Raw genomic sequence first — 18,043 nt, 5'->3', positions numbered from 1 at the left:
TCAACCTTGGATCCAACATAACCAGCACTGAACTAACCAATCTCCTCAATATTTCCATCTCCATAGCATCCTTCCCAGATGGATGGAAGAACGCAGACATCAGACCACTCCTAAAGAACCCCCTAGCCGGACCCTAGCGACCTCAAGAACTACTGGCCAATCTCCCTGCTGGCATACCCAGCCAAAGTAATCTTGAAGGCCATCAACTGACTACCTAGAATGGAACCACTTATTTGATGCATCACAATCAGGTTTCCGGGTCAACCATAGCACCGAGACCACGCTCATCAACGCAACAGACAACATCAGAACCGTCCTCCACCAAGGAGAAAGTGACTCTGATTCTCCTCGACCTGTCTGCAGCTTTCGACCCCATCGCTCACCACATCCTCATCAACAGACATCGGAATTCAACAACATGCCCTAAAGTGGATCACCTGATTGCTCTCAGGATACACCCAGAGTGTTCACTCCGTTCTCCTCCGCTCCCAAGAACATTATATGCTCCGGGTCCCAAGGATCGTCGCTCAGCCTGCGCTGTTCAACATCTACATGACTCCCCTTGTGGACATTGTCAGAGCCTATGGACTCAACATCATCTCCTATGCCGATGACACCCAGCTCGTCCTCCAGCTCACCAAAGACCCCTCTCTAACACCAAAATCAACTTCTGCAACACTATGACCGACGTAGCTGACTGGATGAAAGACAGCTGCCTCAAATTGAACTCCAACAAAACCTAGGTACTGAGTTTTGGAAAGAACACCTCTGCGTGGCAGCACACCTTTCGGCCAGAAGGACTCGGACCCACTCCCACACCGACTGAGCACACACGCAATCTTATCATAAACTTGGACAGCCAACTGACCATGAAACAACAAGTCAACGCAGTTGCCTCCTCCTCTTTCCACACCCTCCAAATGCTCCCCAAGATCTTCAGATGGAGCCCAGTAAACACCAGAAAGATTGTCGTACACACCCTCATTATCAGCCACCTCGACTATGGCAACACACTCTACACTGGTCACCCTTCCCAGGTCATCAGAAGACTCCAGACAATAAGGAAAGCAGCAGAAAAACTCATCCTGGACCTCCCCAAGCGTACCCACATCACTCCTCACCTCAGGAAACTCCACTGGCTCCGTGTCCAGAAAAGATGTCAGTTCAAGACGCTCACATATGCCTACAAAACCCTCTACAAACTGGGACCGGCCTACATCGACGATCGGCTGAACTTCCATCTTTCCTTGAGACACCTGCGCTTCTTCTCACTCGCCCTTGCACAAGTCCCCCACATCCATTGCACCCGCAGCAGTGGCAGAGCATTCTCCTACATCACCGCCAAAGCCTGTAATGACCTACACCTCCGAACAGCACCCGCTCTGGCAGACTTCAGAAAGCAACTCAAGGCCTGGCTCTTCGACGCAGACGCAGCAACCTCAGCGCCCAGATACCCCTAGGGATGCTAGTGTCGTGCTCTACAAACGATGATTGATTGATAGATAAACTTTACCTTCTCAGGACCACTTCTTTGAAATTTCTTCAAAGTCCAAGATAAGTTGAGATCGGGCCCAATCCACCATATGTATCCGAATCGCTCTCCATCAAGGTCGGTCATACCTTTGACTTCGCCCTGGTCTCACACAACCAGATGCCAGTGTTTGGTGATTTGATCTTTTAGGTACTATTTTCACTTAACACTTCAGAAAATCATACATCCAGTTCTACTGATTGAATTTAATTTGTATTGATGTAATTTTATTTAATAAAATGCTCTCTATTTTTCTAAATTTGGGTGGGATGTTTCTTCTGTTGTCATGTTATTACTGTTGGTGTGCTGCATAAATACTGAATACAATGCCTGTAAGTTAAGCCTGACTTGAGACAACTACCAGAGGATTAAGCACAGGCTAATTTAATGGCTTTTGTGGTTCACTATGTCAAGGGTCGTAGTTTTTTCTTGAGAAGGGTTTTCACCCCACCTCAATCAATAACCCAATTTTAACAAAACGTGTTACAAAGCAACATACAGACAGAAACTGAGATACAATGAGCAGCCAGGTCCAAGTGCTCTGGAGATAAAACGTACAATGTATTGTTGAGTAGTCGAATTAAGCCAGGTTCCTCATCAGATGCAGGGTTGTTTTCTAGGCTCACAATTCTGCGTGCAACTGTAGATGACTGTGGATAGGGCCCCCTTCTGCTTAGGCCCTTAAGGTGCTAGGCAAATGAATAAGCGGAAAAATGACAAAGCACTTGGATGAATAAAAATAATTTTATTTTATGTGGTAGTTATTTCTGGCATCAATTCTGCCAGCTTTTGTGCAGCAGGTTAGTGCAAAGTAAAAACATACAGAGCAGAAAATGAACCATCACACGAGGTACTAGTCAGACAGCACACGTTTGGCGATGTGAAGAAAGACATTTAAAAAACAGATTTTTCAGCATTTTGATAGTTACAAAATATTTAAAAAGGGAGTAAATACGTTCACAGCTGAGTCCTTCAGGTGTAGCCTGAGTAACTCGAAGAGGTCACAGGTGTGTAACAGGTGCTGCTGAGTTTTCAGTTGTCACTTATGAGTCTTGCAGGTTAGAAAAATCATAGACCGCCACTGGGACCTCGGCCAAGCAGACCACAGAGCCTTTTTCCCTGATAGACCTGTATATTGACTACAGCTACCTTTTTCAAGAGCAACGGAAAGACCAGGTATGGGATTTGCCGAAGGCGTCTCTGCCCTGACAAAACCCGGCTATCTTAATTCCGGGCCTAACAATACCAGCATTGCAATCGATTTTAGAACAGACGAAGGCAGACTTCTAAACCCAGACTAGTACCCTGATTCTTCAACCCGCCTTGGATAACCCTCAGGCCTGTGTGCCAGAGGAACTGAAACACATGCTGGGTGTCCACAGCTTTCAAAAGATTATGCATCTTAATAAATGAATGATTGAATGAAGAAAATGTGTTTATTGCATCTTTGACATACATGATTAAAAGTAGTGAATATGTATCAGTATAAAAAAATGAAATGTGTAAAGCATTCCTACTGTAACGTGTAAATACTGAATAGTAGGCCCCCACTCCCATCGAATACACAATCAAAACCACCTTGCCCCCAGAATCACATTACTAACAGCAGAAACAGTGGACAGACACTGCATCACTCTCGTAGATTACCATAACTGATTTGGTAACAGAAGTGAAGTGAGACTCCGAGACAGAAACTGGCTTGGCAAGGATTACACAAATTTGGCAAAGCAGAACAGCCAGGATTAAAAGCCATGTTCTGTAGCCAGCAATTCAACCGCTGGACAACATCCAATCAGGATTGATGAAGGGGGCGGGACTAATGACGGTATACTGAGTCTCCATGAGGACAGAGGAGGCAATTTAAAGGTGGGGGACTAAGGGTTGGTTGAACTAGCAGCAGTGCAAAGCTATGAGATGTGTTAAGCACGATGACTTAAGAGTTCAAGAGAGAAGTTAAGAAAAATACAGATTACAGGACTACAGTACAGAAATAGATGCCGCTAGCAAATGAACCTAATATTACAAGCAGGAGAGTTATGAAGCAGTTCACAACTGTAGTGGCACATTAAACACTGAGGATGGGTGGCTGCAGGGGCAATGAGGATTCAGCAGAGGTGCAGAGGCCAACGGGTGGAATATGGAAAGGGCCCATGCCGATGGAAAGCTGGTTGGGCACATACGTCATTGACAAGAAGCCACACAGGCCACTGACTCCACCCTAGCCGTAATGACCCTTTAAAAGGCAGAAGTCTCTGACAATTTCTAGACTCCTCCCTTGGTCAGTCTGCTTGTATTTTACAAGAGAAAGGCTTTTGCCTGCATTCAATAAAGTGGCTTCCAGAAGCACCAGAGGAAGTGAAAATGGGCCCCTTCCTGTTTTTTCCAAGCCCGCCCCAGCTGAGCTCTTCTTGGGCTTGACTACAAGCTCAGAGGATGTTGCAGATTCCTTTGCGCTTGACTTCGATGGCGGATTTCAGGAGAGACAGGTTGCGCTCACTGTACGGTGGGTATCGGAGGGAGTTGAGCTTTTCCATGCCAGTGCCTCGAAGGAGCACAGCACGGTGGTGCGAGAAGGTGTCGTAGCTGAACTTTCCATGGTACATTCCCATTCCGCTGTTCCCTGCAGTGCAACGGAGAAAAAAACATTTAGGTGCAATCTGGAATTTGTAGCTCAACTATGCAACTTTTAAAGGAGAGGAGCTCGTTGAAATGGTGCAGGGGCAGTGACGTCAAAGATGTGTTTAGTGGACTCTTTCCTCTCCCACAAAGCAAGCGCCCAAAAGGTCACCTTTAATGAGTTCCAGCAGCCATTTTGTACTTAGCACTGCATTCAGAAAAGCAGGACACATCTTATGCTATTAACTGCTGAACTCAAAGAGTCTGGACTAATCTTATAAACCATCCTCCTCTCTCACTCTGACAACACAGAACTGATCTGCCCTGAGCACCAGGGGGTGTAAACCTTCAAGGCACCATTTGTTTACCTTTGCAGGTCATTTCTCTGTTCTCTTGGCTTTCGTTGCGGTCTGAGGGTTTGTTAAATGTGTGTTTGAGTTTTGCTATGCCTGGGCTACTGGTGTCCAACCTCGCTTACTAACAGGTGTCTTTGAGATCTGGATTCTTAGAAGTATGATGTAGCTCTTCTCTGACATTACTGTCATTATTCTCAATATATTAATCCAGGATGGACTTGATTGGGGTCCTCTAATCAGGCTGTGTCTCAGGCCCACTCCTAAAAGGGACTGTGTGATCCTCCTTACAAAAAGAGTGGGTAAAATTTACCTAATTTGCTTTTGTGTAATTATGCAAAATGTCAGGAAAATTATGCAAAATTAAGCGTAAATTCACAAAATCCAAATACATCATTTAGAACTATATTGTTCTCACTTTTTTTACTACAAAATGCGTCCTCGCATTGAGAAGTAATCTGAAGATGCATTTCACGGTAAAATATAGTGCGAAAAATGCAACTGCTGTGAACAGCAACTACTCCCGCTCTGGTTGTGTAGTCAAGCTCTGTTATAATTTTGCAATGAACAGATGAATAACTATACATCGTGGCAGAATGCTAGAATTGTTGTGATTACCAAAATGAAGTAAGTTACACTGTTGTAATTTAAATTTGACCTGATCGTACTGGGAACCAATCTAGAAGGGAGCAGCACATGTCCCTCAGTACAAAGTGCTCTGAAACTGTTCACATGCACCATCAGCATCAAACAACGTAGTCATCAGCTGCCATACCTATTCCTCCGAAGGGCAGCGAAGGCAGTGTCATTTGCATCATTCCATCGTTGCCGCAAAATCCTCCGCTGCTTGTCCGTGCCAACACTGCGTCCACCACCTGCCACCCAGATGACGCAAAGAGAGTTAAATAGGTCAGACCAGAGTTAGAAATTCACGCAATATACAAATGTGACACTGAAACGAAAGGTACTGATCAACTGAGAATTCAGAAGAATTTAAGATAGGTGAGTGCCTCAGAAAGCTTCCTATGGCTTTCCCATTTATCTAGGATTGGAGATTCTCTGTTGGCATGTTAAAATTATTTTATGTAAGAGAATTGCTGTATAAATATAATGTAAAGAAGTCAATTATTGTGTCTTGAGGAAGGCCTAAGTTAATTGATCCAGAGCTGAAACATGCCAACAATTTCTATATTGTGTTTAGGAAGTTAGGAAGGTAGTTAGAGACCACATGCCACCTACATTTCATAATACTGGGAGAGGTGTTCTCCCTGTTAACTGAACGTAATGCAGGACAGCTATTTTGTAAAATGAATATATCACCATTCCTAGAGCACTTTAAGCCGCTCATAGTATGTGTCAGGATAACAGAATATGATAGAGAGATGCCCTTCTGATCCTCCATCTTTCAACTGAACTTCATACATTGGTAATTGGGTACTTATTAATGTTAGATACCTTCATGAGACGTGGAGAAATTGTTCTGGAACTGTCCTGTCGCTAGTTTATTTACCACCTATATGGGGACAAAGCCACTTTCATACATGCATAAACCAACGTCATCAGCTTCTAATATGGGCCATTGTGTCATCTGCATTGAATATTCATTTTCAGATGGACAGTGAGGTGAATCATTTCCAGATTTTATTTTTACCATTTTATTTCCATAATCTTTTTTGGTTCAGAAGTTCCATGGTGAATTTCAGAATGGCTCATTTGCAGGGAGAGCCCCGTCCACCTAGGGTTCTTTTCACCCAACATTTTTTACGCTTAACTATTACCGCTATCATTACTTTTTAGTTTAAAACCTGTTATTAATTGGAATATCAAAGTAAGTATGAAAAGAAGCAGAATAAGAATTATACACAATTATTGGCATATACTGCCTGCCACATTTACAGACAAAGGGGGTCATTCTGACCGCCGTCAGAACACCGCACCGCGGTCGAAAGACCGCGGCGGTGATTCTGACATTTGCCCTGGGCTGGCGGGCGGCCGCCAAAAGACCGCCCGCCAGCCCAGGGCAAATCAACCTTCCCACTAGGATGCCGGCTCAGAATTGAGCCGGCAGAGTGGGAAGGTGCGACGGGTGCAGTTGCACCCGTCGCGTATTTCAGTGTCTGCTGGGCAGACACTGAAATACTTTTTGGGGCCCTCTTACGGGGGCCCCTGCCGTGCCCATGCCATTGGCATGGGCACGGCAGGGGCCCCGCGGCACCCCCTACCGCCATCCTGTTCATGGCGGGAGAGCCGCCATGAACAGGATGGCGGTAGGGGGTGTCAGAATCCCCATGGCGGCGGAGCGTGCTCCGCCGCCATGGAGGATTCAGACGGGCAGCGGAAAGTCGGCGGTACACCGCCGACTTTCCGTTTCTGGCCGCGGCTGAACCGCCGCGGTCAGAATGCCCAGCGGTGCACCGCCAGCCTGTTGGCGGTGCTACCGCCGACCTCCGCCATGGCGGTAATTACCGCCATGGTCAGAATGACCCCCAAAGTATGTTAGGAAAAACATAATCCCAAAGAGATCAGCTAAAAAGGCTGTAAACTGGTCTTTCATTTACAGTAAAAAGCAAGACTATTTGCTATTCTCATCCTGTCTATCTGGTGGACATGACCCAGCTAACGGCAGGGGCAGACATCAGAATTCCGAAATTGGTCCGACCGAACATGCTACTTTGTGGGATCTTGGAAAACCTTCCCTTCAGAATTCCTTATGGAGTGGTAGGGCCTGATCTATGGGGTTGGGAAGGAGCTCCAAGTGTCAGTTAGCTGGAGCTGTGGAGGAGGTGCCCTCAAATAAACACACCTCTGAACCTCTTCTCGCATCTGACCTGCTTCTTGGATTCAGCATGGCAGAGGTCCACTGTTTCATACTGGCGATGACCGTGTCAATCAGGAGAGGCACCTCAATACTAGAGGACGGGGCGAACACTTGACAACAACTGTTCCACCAAAGCTTAGGGAGCCACGCCACCAGAAGACACTAGTGTATTTCAATGGAGTAGCATGGAGTGGAATGCACCTATGTGCACCAGTCAGCGTGCACACTAGGATGGCCTTTTGCAGCATCCGGGCTTCATGGTAATCGAAGACGGAGTGAGAAATACTGGTCTGCACACGACAGCAGATAAGGAAGAGGCACTGGACTGGAGGTAGGACTGGACCATTTTGCCTAGGTGTGACTGGCTGTGCTGATGAGGAGTCAAAAGCCAGATGCATGATTGCTAAACTAATGGAGATATAAGAAGAAGGTTACTATTTTTCTGTTCACACTTAAATATTCTTGAGTGTATACTTGGATACTGAGTGAAGCCTTGCCCATTAGGAATGTGCAATCCACAATAGGGAGCTCATTCTTAAAGTTGATGTGGAAACATAGTTGTGCTGGCACATCTTGTAACTTCCTGTCAGCAACAAGCATTTCTTGTTTTCAAGGTGTTTGTGGGTGTATAACCTACAACTCATGCTATTTGGATGATGCTGTATGTGGTGACGGACACATAGGGAAAGCTCTGATCTCTAGTACCATAGAGTGGACACAGACATATTTTGTTGCCTCCGTACTGACAGAGGGGGGATGGCATTTGTAGTGATGGTTTAGTGATGGCTTGGGGTGAGGGTGATTCTTCTCAGAGGTCAAGGTTTGGAGTCTTTAAAGGTGCCTTTTTGACCTGACTATGGGAACCTGACCCAGGGTTTATGGGTTTTCCCATCCAAATTCAGTTCTGGCCTGAAAAATGCAGACCATCACACTACTACCTTTCTTCCACAGTAGCACGGATTAGCCGCCTAAATTTTTCTGCAAAATGAAAGAAGGTTTTTGGGAAGGATACTAAGGCACATGGTCTCAAAATAGAGGTACACCAAAAACTAGCTTCCTGATCCATAAAATGGGAGCGTAGGGAGAGGAAGTGTTAGACGGCCTTGCAGAACTGGACAGAGATACCGCAAAATGACTGAGCTATTATGAGAACTGTGAGAAAAACATGGGTCAACACTACTTACCTCAGTTTCGCCATACGAGAAGCGTATCATATTGGCAAGAGTGAACCTGCCGAACATGAATCAGTGGAGGAATACATAAAAGTACTGAGGAAGTTAGCCTTCACATGTAAATTTGGTCAGCACACAGATGAGAGAATTTGGGATTAGTTTAAACTGCAGTTTGGAGAAAATGCAGGAGCAACTGTGGGTCAAAGACAAGCCTCCGCTGTGTGAGGACATCTCTGTAGCTAAAAGAGTGGAGCAGACATTAATGTGTGTGCATGAATTTAAGTGAGAATAGAGTAAGGGTGTTGTGTATAAAACTGAGAAAGTTGACAAGACTGAAAAAACACATGATAAGATTCAAGATGTAATGTTTACGAGTGTGTTGCAAGCCTGTAAGGCCAACAGTAAGGAGTGTCAAACACAGAAAAATGTACCTGCAACAAATGTGGCTAGAAAGGACAGTATTGAAAGAGTGGGGGTTCAAACAAAAAGAGCCATGGAGGTAAAAGAGGTGTGTAAGGAGTTTATATTAACAGGAAGGTGAGAGGAATGATAGAAATCCTTAAGAACGGGTGGTCATTGGTGTGAATAAAATCCAGATGATGTTTGACTCCTGCTCCAAGACTATTAGTTCGCAGAAGGTGTTTGCACATTTGTTTGCAGATAAAGTCAATTTGAAAGCTATGAAAACTAGGCTGGGTTTGATGGTGGGCAACCCACAAGAATGGAAGGTTATTTGGAAACCACCAGTGAAGTGGGAAGCAGGATCATTGTTGGCAAGGTCTACGTGGCCCAGAAAGGGGATAACATTCTAAGGCAGCCTCATCAGAAAGAACTCTAGATATCACTAGTTTCTAATGCTAATTCTTAGGCTCCAATAAGCTAAGTAGATCAGTTATATGATGACTTTGAAAGCATGCTTCCAGCTGTGTTTGGTGAAATGTTTGGGCTGTCCGAAGGATTAGGTGCATTGTGTCAAACGCGATGAATGGCTGCTTTCAGACAAGGTCCAATGTCGGCCAGAAGCACTCACGGTGCAATTAAACTGGGTCTCAAGAAGTTGTGCAAGTCCTATATCACCACGCTAGTGGAGGCCATGGAATGGTTGAACCCCATTGTTGCGGCCATAACGTCCAGTGGGAGATAACTTGATGTATAGATATCTGTTCCCTGGATGAAAAATTTATGGTGGATACATTTACCCTTCCCATTATCACAGAAATGCTCACAATGCTCAAAAGTGCTAGGACTTTCATAGCAATTGATCTATCAGATTCTCACATCTAAAGGATTGGATAAAGTTTCCTGCGATTACAAAGTGGGTCATTACTTTCCAAGGTTTTTCTTTTGACATCTCACACTTACCAGACCTCTGCAATAGGGCAGCAGATTGTTTGCTGTGGCTGGTGGGTGATAATGATGAGGGTGATCTATGGGAGGTGGAGGACAAACTATAGATAGGGGTGTGCACAGTGTCTGATGGTGTAGCACAGGAAAGTGAATTAAACAAATTAGTGTGCAGAGACCTCATCCTGATAGAAGTCATGATATGACTAAAGGACAGGACATTGCAAAAGAAGGCATTTACAGGCCTATGGAAGCCTTACAGGTTGGTCAAAAAGAGCTGTCTGAGAAGGATGGCATTTTGTTCCAAGAATCGCGACCAGGCTTCTTTACCAAGCAGCTCATGAGCAATTGCCGGCTCTCCTGCTATCTGTAAGTAGCTCTCCTGTGTGTAGCCCATCCTACTAAATTAGAAAATTTTGCTTGGCTGAATTACGATACCTTTACCAAAATTGAAAATCATATATTTGAGATGAAAATGTGACTATTTTCACAACTCACATATATATAAACCTGATATTTGAGTGGTAAATCATATGCCATTGGGAGGGGGACTTATTACTAATATTATTACCATGGTGCTTGAAGCATTACAGCTATTGCTTTTATGTATTACCCACGTAGACGCATTCCATAATGATGAAGCCTTTTTCACATTACTGCTGACAACCCTTCCTGATGAACTGAGGGGATCATTCCCCATAATATTGCACATGGTAACTACTGATGTATTCATGTCTGTGTTGGTCACTACTGAAACTCCAATAATATTAGCAGCTTTGGGTGATTTCCATGGAACATAAGGAGCTCTCTTCACAGAAAAGGTTGGAGACTTCTGGTCTAGACTAGTAGCACCAAACTCTTTACACAAGCGAATCATCATTTTTGCCCATATAGGGCACTTTGGGCTTTAAACCAAGAAGGGCAGTCTTTTGGATTTTGGGTGGCCTGGATGGTTTTAAGAAGTGGAAAAGGCCCTAAAAGAGCGGTAGGAGTGTCATCACAGTGACAAATTGCTAACGATTTGCATACATCCTATGTGTGTGAGGTGGCAATTTGATTACCCGTGACAAGAGGTGGACTTTGACATTGTAGGTCTTCTGAAGGGGGTAGTTGCCACTCCTTATTTGTTTGCCTCATTGGACTTCTACTGAAGGTGGCCAATCAGCAAGAGGACTGTCGTAAGATTTTTGGAGGTGGCCTTTGACAGCAAGGGGATTCCAACAAAATTACTAACTGATAATGGGATGCAGATGTGTTGCACAGAAACGGAGGAATTCTTGAAGGTGGGGTGTAACTGATGCTGTGATCTGTATTACCCAGAAATGAATGTGGCTGCTGAGAGGTTCAACAGAACTCCGAAGGAAGGGATACATTTGGCCAGGGTTGCAGGGTTAAATGAACTTTTGAGGGGAAAGGTTCCCAACAGCAAACTTGTGCCCAAGTGGATGGGTTGGGGAAAACAGTGGTCTGTTCACGTAAATGAGGTGTGGCAAACAATAGTGAGACATGTACTGGCTGCCTGGAAAAAAGAATATGACAGGAGGAATCATGTAAGAGTGCTCTTTGTGGGTTGGTGATCTAATAAGAATTGGAGCCCTCCATGGAGCTGATGTGAGTCCGAGATTCATAGCTACTCTGAAGGTTATCAAACCTTTCTGGAAACACAGGCAAGACGCCTGATGGGACAATCTGGAAAAGGTTCATTAGAGCTAAGCAGGTGCATCAGGTTCTACACAGACAAAACAAAGGACATATGCACATTGGACCAGCTGTTGTGTCTTTTGGGCAGTCAAGAGCAGGTCATCCCTTGCCCAAGTAAGCAATAGCTTGCAGGCTCTCAGCCTCTATTTCCTTCTGTCATGCTAAGGCCAAGAGCCCCCTCCAGGGAAGAGTGAGGGTGCATTCCACCAGGAGCACTGGCATGAACTGTGACATTCTATGCTGGAGTGCCCTTTAAATACATTTGCAGTGGAGCCACCTGGAATGGCCAGCACACATTCACAAAGCACTACACCTTAGACATGGAAGCAGAAGCTGATGCAGCAGTGGGACAGGCAGTCCTGAGAAATCTGTTTAAATAAAGGTGAGCCTAATTCCTGCTTTTGTCATGCATTACAGTGTGAACTGCTTGCTATTATGATTCAAGCATGTGAAAATATTTTTTGAAACAATGATGGAGACAAAATTAGTTACTTTCGTGTAAATCTAGTTCTCCAACATTGGTATCTGTTATAAAATTCACATGCACTCGTCTCTCCTCTCAGGTTGGAGGCTCATCCAATATTATTCACAAACTTGTGCTTTGAAATCTAAGCTATGGTGATTCAAGGGGGAGTAGGAGAGTTTAAGCTTCCATCTCATTGGCTGAAATTTGGGTTCTTTCAAATGAGGTAGACCTGCTACTAGGTAATGATGTTTCAGGTCTATTGCCATTTTAACGCAGTATATTGTATGCTGTAAATTTTACTCTGTATACTGCTATTTTAAGTGGGGATTCCCAGCCTCACGATGGGGAATGAATTAAGCCTGTTAATTTTTAAGAGTTTCACTGTTGGAGACGCCAGTATATCTGAAAGTTTATAATTAGGTCATGCTTCTGTGATCAATTACTTTTCCTGCCTTTGCCCCAATCCCCATCACTGCCATTCTTTTGTGGTCCTGTATCCTTCAAGGTCTGCTTAAACGATGTTTTGAGGGTCCGCTTAGTAATGTAATCAGTGGCTGCCAGAAGTTTTAGGAGGGAGGGGGGCAGGCGGGAAGCACACTCACACTTTCACACATACACATGCACGCACATCCATTAACACTCATCAACATTCATACATACATGCATGCACCAAATATTCATTAAAAAAGATAACACACACACTTAACTTCAGCCTCGGAGGTCCTAGGAGGGTTGAGACAGCTGCCTTCACTCAATGGCTGACCTTAGGTCAGCCAATGAGGGAAGGCAGCAGTCCCAGCCTCGTCACAGAGTGGGATGGGGTCAGTGAGACTGCTGACCCCACCCCACTCTGTGACGAAGTGTCACTGATTAACACTCACCCTGGGCGCTTCAGGGCTTAAACCCGAAACACCCAGGTCGAAGTCAATGAGTGACGCTTTCCTCGTTACCCGGGGGAGGGCCTCGAGGCACCAAACAATCATTTAAAAAAATCAAACACACACACTTACCTCCACCCTCGGAGGTCCCAGGAGGGTTGGGACTGCTGCCTTCCCTCAATGGCTGACCTTAGGCTCCTGGGACCTCCGAGGCTGAAGGTAAGTGTGTGTGTGTGTGTGTGTGTGTGTGATCTGCTGAAGGAGAGCCAACACGTCAGTGGTGCTCCCTGACGTGTGGTGTGATGTGAGTCCTGTGTGGGAGGTTGAGGATGAACTTGGCATCGGAGTTCTGAATGGTTAGTAGTTTTCTGGTGAGTTGCTTTGTGATCCTAGTGTAAAGGGTGTTCCCATAGTCTAACTTGCTGGTGACTAGGGTGTGAGTGAAGTTTTTTCTGGTGTTGCATGGGAGTCATTCTAAGATCTCCTCAGTATCTTCAGAATGTGGAAGGAGGATATAGTGACGGCATTGACTTGTGCAGTCATGTTCAGTTTATTGTTGATGATCAAGAGGTTCCTGGCATGGGTGTGGGTCTGAGTTAGGTCAGTCACCAGCTGGAGTCCCAAGGCAATGTGTTCTTACCAAAAATCACTATTTCTGACTTATGGGTATTGAGTTCAAGACTGTTCGGGCTGTCATGCAGGTGGTAAACTTGTTTCTTGTGTTGCCGGCCTTGTCTGAGAGGGAGAGTATGAGTTGTGTGTCATCAACATAGGAGAGGATGTTATGTCATGCGCGCGGATAACGTTGGTCAGAGGGATCATGCATGCGTTGAAGAGGGTTGGGCTGAGTGATGAACCTTGAGGCACTCTGCAGATGAGTATGTAGGCTTCCACAAAGTTGGCAGCTTGTATTCTATCTGTTAAGAAGGAGCAAATCCAGAGAAGAGCGGGTCTTGGATGGCAATCGTGTGTAGGCGCCTGATGTGGATGGGTTCAGAGACCATGTCAAATGCTACAGAGACGTCCAGGCGAATGAGAGCTACTGTGTCTCTTCTGGCAAGGATCATGTAGATGTCGTCTGTGGGAGCAAGGAGTGCTATTTCTGCAAGAGGCTGGGCCTGATTCCAGACTGGTGTTAAGGAGCTGGTGGTTGCTGAGGTGGTCTGTGAGGGGCCAGTTGAATAGTTTCTCTGAGACCTTGGCTGGGTATGGTAGGAGGGAGACAGGTACGTAGTTGGAGAATGTGGCTGGGTCAGCGGGTTGTTTGTTGAGCAGGGGTTGTGTTTCCAGGTGTCCAGGAATGTAGCTGAGTTGCTGGAGGCAGTAAGGATGAGTGTTAGTGCTTCGCTGATCGGAGGAGTCTTTTGGGGAAGTCATAGTGGAGGCAAAGGTCAGATGGAGCCCCCAAGTGAATGGTTTTCATGGTAGTGGTGGTTTTGACGGTGGTGACAGCGGGCGATGAGGTCAGGGTTTGTTCATGATGTGAAGTTGAGCTGCGTCAGTGACGGTGTCTGGTTGAGGGTCTAAGCTGCCTCATACAGAGGTGATTTTGTTACGGAAGAATTCTTAGAGTTTGCTGCAGAAGCCTTATGAGGGAGTGATATTGCTATAGGTGGCTAAAGTCGCGGGTGACACCTTTGATGTTGGCAAAGATTTCCTTGCTATTGTTTGTGCTGTGTAGAAGCAGTGTGCAACAGCTTTGCGCTTGGTGTTCTGTATCTGATGCTGGTAGTGTCTTAGGACTGATTCGACAATGTCTTTATCCGTGGATTCTTAACTAGTTATCTGTTTGTGCTCCAGTTGCTAACATCAGCGTTTCATCAGCCTGAGATGCTCTGTCTACCAGCTGGACTATGGTTGAGTACTTGCCATTGCTTTGAGCTTCAGAGGAGCCAGGGTGTCACCTCATGCAGTGATCTGGATGTTTAGGTTCTTCAAAGCTTTTGGCAAGTTGCTGGTGTGCTTGGGTGGATGATTAAGGAGGGCAGATGCCCAGTCCTTTTCTGTGAGGCTTTTCCAGCTGCAGTGGGATGGTCCTGATGATGGTCGGTCTGTAGTGATGCGAAATGGGTATGCTCGTATTATTTAGCTCACCCTCTCTCACAGTTAATCAACAGACTTCCTGACTCCCTAGAACCCTACAAATGGATCTCCATACAAAAGGTTACATCACTCTGTGTAAGAGGCATAGATGCGTTCTATACGTTTTGGTCCCTCCCGCCATGGTTTAGAGCTATGCTGACCACATAGAAATAAGCTCATGGCTTCTTTCAAATTAGTCTATGGCTGCATACTTCAGCCCCCATCTGGCAGAACTGTTGTGCTCAAATAGGGAGTTTGCCTGTCTGTAGCACTGCATGAAGGACAGTGGATATTATATGTAAAGACCAACTGTCTTGTTTTTGTGTGATAACTCCAATTCCTTCCGGCCCAGACCCAACAATGAAAATACATTCAACTAATGCATTGTATTTGAGGCAGATCGGGCACAGTCACATGTTTCATTCTGCACTTCCCCATACGTTAATATCTAGAGACATGGGAGAAAACAAAGGAGTGGTATCTGGCCTATATGAGCTTCTGACTGGCAAGTTTTACTCTATCACCAGCAGGGAGAAGACAAGAGGTTTCTGACAGACAGCGCTGCAACACAAATACACTCTCAAGGACTGGTTGATTCAAAAACACAACAACCTACTTCGAGAGTTCAAACTGAAATTCAGCTACTTTAAATTTTGCACCAGATTTTCCTTTTGCTGGACCTCTGTTTGGCCCACACTTATGGGCACTACTGGGCTGCAGGATACACTACTGATGTGTTTAGCCCTCCTCCATGACATGACGGACTGTGTAGCATCCATAACTACACAACCAGGGCTGGCTAGTGACTCCGCTTGCAGCTACAAAAGTCTGTGTCATTTTGACACTGGTGAAAGCCTTCTCTACATACTCAATCAGAATGGATGTCTGAGCTTGACAGAATTGCAGAGTGTTATTCATTGTTTATGGAGTTAACTATCAGGTAGGAATATTTGAAACACTATAGGAGCCATTTCTCAAAACCTCCAAACCTCTGTGTAAATCTCTGGCAGGAGACAGAGAAAGAAGAAGAGATCAAGTTACTAGTGTCTGTGTTGGGTGAAGCGGGTATGCCAATGTTATTCTGAAGGGCAATTATGAATGATAGAGTGGGGGTAACTGTGAAATATATAGAGAGACTATGGTGGGGCGGGGAGGGGGTAAAGGTTTAGATGTGGGTGGGCACTGTTGCCTCCATCCAAAGTAATGATCGCCAGAATGAAGATGTGTCTTTGCTACACTATACAATGTTTGATGTGGCCTGAGACATTATTGGCTGCATAGCAGCTACTGAAGGCGAGTGATACAAAGGCAACTTTGTACAGTAAACATGGGAATTACCAGCTGGGATGTAGTAGAGTTAAATTATGATAATTGTATGACTACGATATGTGTATGTTTATGTAAAAATTGTAATAAGGAATTCATTTTAAAAAAAAGGTACAAGGAAGACAATGGGGGTCATTATGACCCTGGCGGAAGGCAGAGAAGCGGCAGTAAGACCGCCAACAGGCTGGCGGTCTTTTTTTTTTTTGTATTATGTTTGTATTATGACCATGGCGGTTACCGCCATGGTCATCCGCCGGTTCTCCGTTCCGCCTGCAAGGGCGGAGACGACCGCCGGGCTGGAGACCAGGGTCTCCAGCCCGGCGGCCGTCACTATACCGCCGGCGGTATTTTGACCCGGCTGACCGCCACGGATTTCATGGGGTTTGAAACCGCCATGAAATCCATAGCGGTAAGCACTATCAGTGCCAGGGAATTCCTTCCCTGGCACTGAAAGGGGTCTCCCCCACCACCCCTGCCACCCCCCAAAGGTGGCAGGACCCCCCTATCCGCCCGACCCCCAACATAACATCACACATACACACACGACACGCACGCAGGCACCACCAACACACATACACGCACACACACCGACATACATGCAAACATCCACACACAGTCAGACACGCACATCCACATTCAAACATACACGCACACATCCATACAGACATACCTACAGACATACACGCACTCATTCCCAAACACACAACCCCCGCAAGCATACACGCACTCACACACCCCATCTACATACACACACGCACACCCCCATGCACGCACACAACACCCCCCCAAACCTCTCCCCTCACGGACGATTGACTTACCTGGTCCGACGATCCTCCGGGAGGGGATGGGAGCCTCTTGTCCACCATCCGCCGACACCACACCGCCAACAGAACACCGCCACGCCGAAATCACAGGACGTGATTTGCTGGGCGGGGTTCTGTTGGTGTGGCGGTGAAGGTGGAGCAACCTCCACTTTCCCGCCGCCCGCCAGTATGGCTGTTGGCGGCTCTCCGTCCGTAAAAGGACGGAGAGCTGCCAACAGTCATAATAGGCCGAGCGGCAAACCGCCACTACTGGCGGTCTTCCGCACGGCGGTCCCTCGGCGGTCTTGTTAAAAGACCGCAGAGATTGTAATGACCACCAATATGTTTGAAAACAAAACAATGTGACGTTAACTCAAGAGAGCCAAATAACTGGCATTCCGAGCCTAATGCAATCCAAACCACTAGGATTTCCAAATCACTAAACATCATTTTAGGCAGCCATCTTTGAATTCTATTATGCATGGTGTATCACAGTTGTATCGATCCAAGATGGCTGACATGTTGCTTTTAATTGTGGTCATTACTTTGGAATGGTGTGTAATCCCTTATGCATTTGTCATGGCATTACGTAATAAGCTGATCAGATTCATGGCATCTGATATAACTTCTCCCAATGGGTCAATGAGATATGTGGCCTTGCCCATTGTCACCATATCCAGCTCTGGCCTACTGTAGGTAGTATAAACATTCCCACAAGGTAAAACTGTAGAACAACACACCTTCTAAAACTATGGGGCTCCCCCTGTGGCTCCCAAAAAAATTAAAGCTGTGGGTTTGTCTGGTGGGCCAAGGACACACACAGGGAAGAACAAAAGAGCTGCCAGAGCCACTCTTTTATTATTCACTGCTCCTGGCAAGGAGTGCCCTAATATGCCCTTCATCACCTAATTTACATACACTGGGCTGCATGGATATGTCTCAGTTGGGGCAGG

At 45.8% G+C, this 18,043-nt stretch overlaps 1 protein-coding gene across 6 annotated transcripts in view; it reads right to left on the bottom strand.

Annotated features, from left to right (window-relative positions):
* Window positions 1-2,256: 2,256 nt before the first annotated feature.
* Window positions 2,257-18,043, bottom strand: part of LOC138293662 (aldehyde dehydrogenase family 3 member B1-like) — a 144,987-nt gene continuing 129,200 nt past the window's right edge. For all 6 annotated transcript variants that reach the window (XM_069232963.1, XM_069232961.1, XM_069232962.1 and 3 more), the window contains exons 9-10: window positions 5,276-5,375; window positions 2,257-4,151 (exon numbers count right to left, since the gene is read on the bottom strand). In XM_069232963.1, the coding sequence (XP_069089064.1) occupies window positions 3,958-4,151; window positions 5,276-5,375 (294 nt within the window). In that variant the 3' untranslated portion in view covers window positions 2,257-3,957. The remainder of the gene's footprint in view (window positions 4,152-5,275; window positions 5,376-18,043) is intronic.

This window comes from Pleurodeles waltl, chromosome 4_2, assembly GCF_031143425.1.
Source record: "Pleurodeles waltl isolate 20211129_DDA chromosome 4_2, aPleWal1.hap1.20221129, whole genome shotgun sequence".
Taxonomy (NCBI): domain Eukaryota; kingdom Metazoa; phylum Chordata; class Amphibia; order Caudata; family Salamandridae; genus Pleurodeles; species Pleurodeles waltl.
The sequence above is the reverse complement of the archived record's forward strand: the minus strand, read 5'-3'. Positions and strand labels throughout refer to the sequence as shown.